The 9700-nt window shown below is 36.2% G+C and overlaps 1 protein-coding gene across 2 annotated transcripts in view; it reads right to left on the bottom strand.

The window, feature by feature from the left end:
- Positions 1-549: 549 nt before the first annotated feature.
- The window catches only part of LOC106867947 (sodium-dependent multivitamin transporter), a 164192-nt gene continuing 155041 nt past the window's right edge, over positions 550-9700 (bottom strand). For both annotated transcript variants that reach the window (XM_052974693.1, XM_052974692.1), the window contains one exon: positions 550-979. In XM_052974693.1, coding sequence (XP_052830653.1) covers positions 815-979 — 165 coding nt within the window. In that variant the 3' untranslated portion in view covers positions 550-814. The remainder of the gene's footprint in view (positions 980-9700) is intronic.

A 9700-nucleotide genomic window follows, 5' to 3' on the forward strand; every position in this document is an offset into this window, starting at 1 on the left:
TTCATTCTCGTCAGCTATTAATGCCATTAATAGCCGACGAGAATGAATCGTAATTCTTTATTCCGACATTCAAAACTCCAAGTACTATATATAATGAGGACTTACTGTTTGTCCTTAATTATACATATATAAATAGTCCTCTATTTACCTCTTTCTTTTGTTGTCACTTCTTGCTGTTATTATATATATATATATATATATATATATATATATATATATATATAACCTGGCTGAAACAAGTAAAAGAAAACTTAAAAGATATATATAATATCAATCTCTTGATTGAGAAAGTTTAGTATCAAATATATACTAAGACCACATCCACTGCAGAGTGCCATATTTGTCAACTTAGACCACTACATAGGTCCCTGTCATTGGTTTACATCTTTTGACAAAAAGATTTTTTCATGGCCACTAAGGAGAAAATTCTTTGGAGTTCAACAAGTAAAACTTAATCATATCCCTTTCCATTTCAAATTCTTTAATTTTCTTAACTAATTTTCTTAAGACTAAACAAAAAGAAAATAAGGTGATGTAGGGAAGAAATGGTTAAAAGTTTCATCATACAACTAATATTTATTGAAGATTGCTATAATATACTATAAATACTCTTTTCAGCATTTCATTTTGCTTCTATTTTCTTTTTCATTTTTATTTATTTTTTCTTGTTTTTCTTTTTTTTGAAATTTCTTTTATTTATGCAATGTCAGACAACTGAATTTTTAGGTTTTATAAAAATCTTAAATACTCCAAATTTGAAAATATTTTTTCTTTGTTATTGTTATATCTGTATTTGTTACTTCTTTGTTAGCTTTCAGTGTTGAATAGTAAGACTATTTTCAGCACCATCTGACATGTTATTAGAAACATGTGTCTGAGAATCATCCATAACATACATATGAACATCATTAGACTCTTTCACTACTTTGATCTCCATAGTTGGATAATTTTTATTTTTTGATTTTTCCATTGGTGTTTCCTGTTCAATGAATTAAAAAAGAGGTTTTAATTTGATATTCTAATAATTAGATTTAAACAATATATTACTTTAGCTTAATTACAAATCATCTCATTCAAGTCAATATATATTTACAGCTACATACATTTTTTTAATAAAATTAAGAAAATAAATTTTCCTAATAACAATTTCTTTCTCTGCCTTTCTGTATGAGGAATTAGTATAATCAATTTAATCAATGCAACTGTCTTCATGGTACTTCCGCTGAATTTTAAATTATGAAATGCAAATTCACTTTTGGCATACTGAAAGGACACACTAATCTAAGCATGCTAAAAAAATATGGCAGAATATTTTCAAAATACATGTCTATTCATCTGTTGTTAATGCTTGTATAATGTTTCATAGTGCTAATTGTTTAGTAAAGTATCTAGTTACAAAACAGAACATAAATATATTATGGTATATCTTGAAAGTGTTGCAAAAAACAAAACAAAAAATCCTACAGTTTAGATTGTAGACTGCTTTGATAAAACTTAGAAGATATATGAGTGTCAGCTGAAAAGTTTATAGGTTGATCAAGATACTCCCATGGAATGTGACCAAATGAGGTGTATTTTTCAGCACAGACTCCCTTGCAGTCTACACACTTCTTCCATCAGTGTTGCAGTGCTTGGATCCCATTAGTGAAGAAGTTTTCTTCTTCTTAGTCAAAAATGTCATCAACAGATATATTATCACCACTGTGATACTGATTTTTAGTCAAGTGTTTTTTTTTTCCATGTTGAGGAACAGACAATAGTCAGATGGGGCCAACTGAGGAGAATAGGGAGGGTGATTAACCAGTTCAAAGCCACAGAAACAAAGGACTTGCATACAGGAGCATGGTCCTGATGAAACAAGATCTCTTTCATCAGTTTTTCTTGAGTGTTTGGTCTTGATAGTCTTTTGTAATTGTCTCAGCAAGTTGGTATTGTTGGTGTTGCCCTTTTGAAGATAGTCAATAAATACAATGCCTTTTGCATCCCAAAAAACTGGGGCCATCACCTTTCTCTGCAGGTGAAACGAACTAGGTCTTTGGATCAGGTGAAGAGGGGTGTTTCAACTGCACACTCTTTTTATCTGACTTAAAGTGATGAACTCAACACTCATCCTATGTTAGGAAACATTCGAGGAAACCAGATTGTTCTGTCTCAAACAATGTCAGATTTTCCCCCATGATGTGATCAGCCTGGCGCACTTTTGATCAGGTGTCAGAAGTCATGATACCCACTAAGCAGAAACCTTCATCATGCCAAGTTCATTGTGCAAAATATTCTCAACTCTCTCATAGGATATGCTAACAGCATTAGTTATTTGATTTATAGCCAATTGCCTGTCATCCATCTTGTGGTGAACACAATCAATATTTTCTTTGGTGGTGGCAGTTGCAGCTGCCCACTTTTGCACTGTTGATAAAGCTGGAGCATCATCTCCTAATGTAGCAAGCATGCCAGCATGAATGTTCTTGGGGAGCTAAACCCTTTTTATGAAGGTGCTTGATAACGCCACGATGCCAAATTTTGTCATTTTAAAGAGAAATTGCTACTAGTTACATTTGAAGTCTTCTTTAACAGTCAGATATCAGTTTAAGTGAAACGAATCAAGAATTAATATGAGTTGGAATTAACACATACAAGATTTCACAGCTCTAACATCACTCCTTCATAGTCAGCCTATAAACTTGTCAGCCCACCCTTGTAAAGCTATCCTACTGCGTTTAAGAAGTTTACTTCCTATCCTCGTGACTGCAGGTTTAGTCCCACCACTTGGCACCTTGAACAAGTGTCTTTTACTATAGTACCAGGTACCACAGGATGAAGTTTTATTCTGCATTGACATTGAATAATTGAACAATGGACGTTACTATTATCAAATACCTGAATTTGACCAACATCCAGTGTCTCTGGATCACCAACATCTAATTTGAAATCTTTCCTGTTAGTATACATGTCTTATTTACCAATATTCATTTTAAATAATGTTTTTATATAAGCACTAATTTATAAACAATTTTCTGTGAAAACAGAAGTCCAGAAATTTTTAATAATCATGCCAATTATTACAATCAGACTTTAGTTGCTAGTGGATTTAAACAAAATATTAAATACATAAAGGATACTAAACTAAAGATTTACATAGCACAAATGGAATTAAATAAAACTACAGGCGATATTAAAATAAGAAATAAAGATAACCTTAACTATAACAATAATACACAATTAATACAAAATACAAACTTCTACACAATACAATAAAAAACCTAGAAAAAATAATGATAGGCAAAGAACTAAATATAATAATACCAATAAATACTCAGTGAAAAATATACAAACCCCAAAATCAATATATAAACGTAATAAACTACCTAATAGGAGCGGAAAGAGAGAAATTATTTAGTACACACCTCCGTTTTCATTAAATGTTAGAGGTTTAGCAAAAAAGTTTTTAAATATAGTTTAAAATAATTTTCCTGGGAATCACAAGTATCACCACATATTTAATAGATCAACAATTAAAATATCCTTCTCTGCAACACCAAACATAGGATCTATTATCGCCTGTTCTAATAAAAAAATATTAACAAATATAAAAACAGCTGTAATAATAATAACAATAACAATAATAATAATAAGATAAGTAGCAATAGGAGTATATGTAATACACAAAATACTGGAACACCTAACAATAATATTGATATAACAAAACCCCAGCAAAATTCTAACTACCATACATTCGAAAATATACAAAATGCCTTAGATAACACAATATCACAAGCTAATAAAAATAAAAAAATAATAGTTCACAAACAATAAATACATCTAACTCTGCGATAAATAATACTACGATAAATTCACTAGTAATACCAGACACCACAAATAATCATAACAATAGTAGACACTATTCATCTGAACAGAAATATAAAAATAAAAATAACTGCTCATGCAAAAATAAAAAATTATGCCCTTTAAAAGGCAATTGTAGAAGATTTAACGTAATATACAAATTAATAATGCACATAGTATGGTATATATAGGTAGTTCCGTTAATTTTAAACAAAGATTTTTAGCACATATACACTCCTTTAAACCAAACAAAGCAACCAATACGACGTCATTAGCTACATATATACATAAACTTGAGTAAAACAAAGTTAACTATAAATTAGATTGGTCAATAATGGATTCAGTCACACCATACACACATAAGTCTAATAGTTGCCGTCTCTATATGAAGGAATCACTGTATATATTATTATATAAGCATAAGAACTTAATAAATTGTCATTCAGAAGCACTTTCAGCATGTAGACATAGGTTTTATAAAACCTTTAAATATTATAGGAGATCTAATAGAGATTTAGATTAGTGACTACATATATGGGGTTTTTTTGTGATATCAAAATGTAAGGTGATGCTTACAAATAGATTGATAGATAAATTAATTAGAATTTTTTGACTGTACACACATTTACATGACATAAATTATACATTAAATAAAGATTGAACAGATACTCCTGAATTAGAACCCGTGCATAATCTATAACAAACGGACAGTTATAATTGCATTAAATTTAAAAATCTAAAAATTTCAATTGGCATTTTCCAATTATAAAAACAAAAAAAATAAAAGAAATATTTTGACTAATTTATAATTTTATTACCTCACATTTCTTAGTACCGTGTTGTGTTATTTGGATATTTAGCGATTTTTTTCTTTTATGGTATTTTGGATTATTACATTCTTTGTGGAAAGTAAGTGACTATTATCGTGTTGATATCTTCAAGAACTGTGTTATTACTTTGTCTTAAAGCAAATTGTTATTAATTCCCTGTGCGGGGAAATTATTGTTGAACTGTATTTGTGGGGTGTAAACTGAAAAAAAAAAATTTTGTGTTCGGCGTTTTGCCGATTAAGTCCGAATTCTTCCATGACGTAGGCCCTCTAAGAATGGATTTTTCGCCATATATTTTTGAGGGCCTACGTCCAAGTAACCCATGTGACAGGGAAAAGAAAAAGAAAAGGAAAAAGAAAAAGATGAAACGTCAAACCACTGATACGGAGGTAGGCAATGTCTAGTGTTCTTGTCGGTTGTTTAAATGTGCGTAGCCTGATGTCAGGCTGGAAGCAAGGTCGCTTCCTTAATGACATCAGGTTGCAGAATTTGGATGTTACTGTTGCTACAGAGACCCGGTTAAGGTGGCCAAGAGATCTGCTCCCTCTGTTTAATGGCTACGAGACTTTTTTCTCTCCAGGCTGTCCTTCTATTAAAAAGAAACCGGGTTTCTGAGAAAAAGTTAAGTTTTTCAGATCCAGAAGGTAGGCTGGTTGTCATGGACTTGACGTTCAGCCATGGTAAAGTTTTCAGACTGGTTGCAATTTATGCACCCCAGCCACCCGGGCAAAGTGATTATTTTCAGAATCTGGAGAAGTTTCTCGGTACATCACATTCTTTAATTGTGTTAGGTTACTTCAACACAATATGCGAGGCATGCGTAGATTACGTTGGCTCGAGAACTACTAGAAAAGGTAATTCTTGCTTCCTGGAACTGCTAAGCCGCTTTCAGCTAGCAGATCCTTGTAGGCTGAAATTTCCGAACGCTCCATTGTGGACTTGGTCAAATAGCGACGGATCTTCCAGGTCATACATAGATAGAGTGTTAATTAGAAAAGTAGATAGACATATAGCTAAGTGTCCACAGTTTTACCTAGTCAGCTACAGTGATCATAAAATGACCACCTGTAGGTTTGACATAGATAAGCTATATAATAGAGGCTCCGGCTACTGGAAACTTAATACGTCCCTTTTGGCGATTAAGGAGTACAGAGATCGGATTAGGTTGTTGATTCAGAGGGCATTAACCGGTACCATTATTAATAGTAGATGGTGGTATGCCCTCAAGCGAACCATTAAATTTGAGTCTATTAGATATAGCATAGGTTTAGTGACTAGAGAGAAGTCGAGGGAATCAGTTTTAGTTAAGGAGTTAGAGGAAGCAATGAGAACTGGCTCTGCGATTCAGGTGAAGGCCAATAGACTGGTGTTAAACCAGAACCTCGAAGCCAAACACAAGGGTTACATTGTCTTTGTGTTGTGGGTTGCGAGGGAATCAAGGCCGCAGGATGGGCCCGAGTGGTGGTAGCCCAACGTAGTAATGATGCTACAATCCGATCTTTGACGAACCAACAAGGTAAGTTGATAAACGAACCCAAGGAGATGTGTGAGGCTTTCCAGGAGCACTTCGTCCAGCTTTTCAGTGGGGGCGGCGGGCCGGATAGCAGAAGGGACCTAACGGACTTCCTCGCCGGGCTGCCGCGCCTATTGGGACGGGATGCGGAGGGCTGTGAAGGGTTGATCACGCCTGAGGAGGTAATTGAGGCCATGGCAGACTGTGGCGCGGGTAAGGTGCCGGGACTGGATGGTTTAACCTACGAGTTGTATAAGAGTATGCCAGACTTGTTCGGGCACCTGCTGGTGAATGTCTTCGTGAACTGGCAGTAGAATGGGTTTATTCCCAGGTCTGTGCGCCGGGGAGTGGTGACGCTTGTCAGAAAGGACCCGAACAAGGGGTATTCCATTGATAATTTTCGGCCCATCACTCTGCTAAACGCAGAGTTGAAGATTTTGGCCAAAGTGTTATCGAAAAGACTGGCGCATGTCGCGGATAGTCTGATCAGGGAGGTACAGACATGTGCCGTTCCTAGCAGAACCATCCAGGATAATCTCCATCTTATACGGTACACTTTAGAGGGGTTTACTAGTGATTCTGGCACGGGTGGGATACTGGTCCATTTAAACCAATCTAAGGCATTCGATAGGGTTGACCATCGCTACCTGGAGTCCGTTCTGGTACAGTTCGGCCTGGGTCTTGGCTTCCTAAGGTGGATCATTGAAATTTACGATAACATCGACTCGGTAGTTCGGGTGAACGGCTTCTTATCAAAGCCGTTCAACATCAAACGCTCGGTTCGTCAAGGGTGTCCGTACTCGCCGCTTTTGTATGTAGTGGCTCTTGAGCCATTACTGCGAAAATTTAGCGGCATCCCGAGGCAGCCAGGTTGTGGAAAGTCGGTTTCAGCCTATGCGGATGACATCACCATCATCGTAACCGAATTGAATCACCTACAGAGGGTAGGCAAGGCCATTGAGGTTTACGAGACGGTGGCAGGAGCAAAAGTTAATTGTGAAAAGTCAGTCGGCTTGCAGTTCAGCACCTGGAGAGGCAAGTCGATGCCTGTTGACAGCGTCGTAGGTCCGATTAAGTTGCTAGGAGTTTGGTTTGGACCAGACCTCCAAATAGAGAAGAACTGGGACGAGGTATCGGGCAGGGTGACCCACATAGTCAAGACCTGGTCTTTGCGGTGGCTATCCCTGAAAGGGAGGGTGGAGGTGGCCAATGTATTCATCGCATCGGCCATCACCTACCGCCTAACCATCGTTCCTTGCTCTGATTCGTGGTTGATCAAGCTGGAAACACAGCTCTTCCACTTTTTGTTGAAGGGCTGGAAACCGCTTGTGAGACGCTCTATTTGCTGCCAACATCCGTTAAAGGGTGGGCTAGGGATGCCTTGGCTGTTGATGCGCAGACTTGCGCTGAGGTTGAGGCATCTTTGGCTCTACTTGGATGGTGAACGGGTGCGGTCTCCGCTGACGAAACGGATGTTTTCCAAGTTCACTAGTTTCTGGTTCTTTCGAAGATTGAAGTTGGGTACATGGTATACGGAGTGTCGCAAGGCTCTCCTGCTATTCCGTCGCTCGAGCAATGCCTGCGGTGGAGGTTCCACCGCATTCTTTTATAGAGGGCTTGTAGAGGCGAAATGTGTCGATACCTTAGGGGAAACCCTAGGTCTCGACAATAATCAGCTGGCCAGTCTGTTGCAACGTACATTCGGGCCGAAGACCATGGACAACTTTCAGAAGTCTCTGCCATGGCAGTGTTACAGAGAAGCCTTACCTGTTCGGGACAAGCTCACAAGGCATAGTGACTGCGGCCCTTCGACCTGTCCAAGATGTGGGCAGGATAGGGAAACCGTCCCGCACGCTATTGTTCAATGTTCGGAGTTGTCAGACGTGTGAGTTTATGCTGAACAACTGTTGTCAAGTGCAGGAAGAGTACAGCTATCGACTGAGTCTATATTAAAAATTGACCCGCCTGATTTTCTTTTTAAAGAATGTAAAAATTGTTTTCTTATTGTAGTAGCAATTACGAGAGAGGTAATTTGGAGAACGAGGCTGAAAGGGTTGAAGTCAGGCACTTTCATCTCTGGTCCTGAATTGGTGAATTACTTCACTTTTCACCTTAAAAGGAAAATAGGGCTAGAAAGAAAATGCCTGACTCTGAAAATGTTTGAAAACCGATGGAAGGATGTAGCACGGATGTTGCGTGTGGATGGAACCTCATGAATGCGACACAGGATGTATCTCAGGTATCAGTGGCGAGGTGGGGCTCGTGGGGTCCGAATTAACCCCCACCCCATCTGTAATGTCTTCCGGTCTGTCCTACCATTCCATTTTATTATATTTTCTTATTTTTTGCAAAATTTTTAATGTCCTTTTTTTGTGTAATCATTCACTCACCTGACCCCAAAATCAGACTGTGTTGTCCCCTCTTCGTTAGCCCTTTGTAGGTAACAAAAAATTAATTAAGTCTATGAACTATATTTGGAATACAGGACAATGTAATGGATTTTATACATAATTATTATGGATTACTACAGAAGAATTACCAAAGAGGCATATATGAATTTCAAGATTCTCATAATAAAGTCTACTTACCAAAATCAAAAGCAGTAAATTTTAATTTATATTTCAAACAAACAACATTTTCCCATATTACCTCATAAATTATAAAAAAAAACTACCATTCGTTAAATTATACAAATTTCACATTTGATATTTTTGAGGAGCCGAAGAGTTAGCTATAAATGCTATTATATATTATTCTATATTATCTAAGTCTATGAACTATATTTGGAATACAGGATAATATAATGGATTTTACACATAACTATTATGGATTATTACAGAAGACCAACCAAAGAAGAATATATGGATTTAAAGACTCTCATACTAAAGTGTAAAGCAGTAACTTTTAATCTTTAATTTATATTTCAAACAAACACATTTTTATCATATTACTTCATATTTAAAAAAATAACTACCATTCAATAAATCATACAAAATTCAAAGTTTATATCTCTGAAGAGCAGAAGAGTTGTCTATAAATGCTTATCAATATAGGATTCCATTATTAGGACAGCACTTCTGCAAAACGATCGTAAGATGCTTTAAAACTTAATTCAAAACTTTTAAACTCTCATATTTATTATTATTATTATTATTCAGTAGTTTTATTTTTATAACGTGCTTTCACTTCACTACCGAGCGCAGCTCTGTGCGCCTTGGGTATGTGCTGTGGTTTGCTGTGGTGCTCTTATGTTTACTGTATTGAAAGTGTTTTGCGTAGAATGTGTGCAGTACCCAGTAGTGCAATTTTCTGTATGTTATATATATTTGTAAGTCCTGGTGTTTTTGTTATGTATTTGTCTGAATATTTTTTTATTATACCTAAGGCACCTACTATGATAGGAATTGTTTCTGTTTTTAGATTCCACATTCGAGTTATCTCTATTTCCAGGTCTTTGTATTTTGAAAGTTTTTCCATTTCTTTTAGAGAAACGTTGTCATCTGCTGGTATTGAA

Source organism: Octopus bimaculoides, chromosome 19, assembly GCF_001194135.2.
Source record: "Octopus bimaculoides isolate UCB-OBI-ISO-001 chromosome 19, ASM119413v2, whole genome shotgun sequence".
Taxonomy (NCBI): domain Eukaryota; kingdom Metazoa; phylum Mollusca; class Cephalopoda; order Octopoda; family Octopodidae; genus Octopus; species Octopus bimaculoides.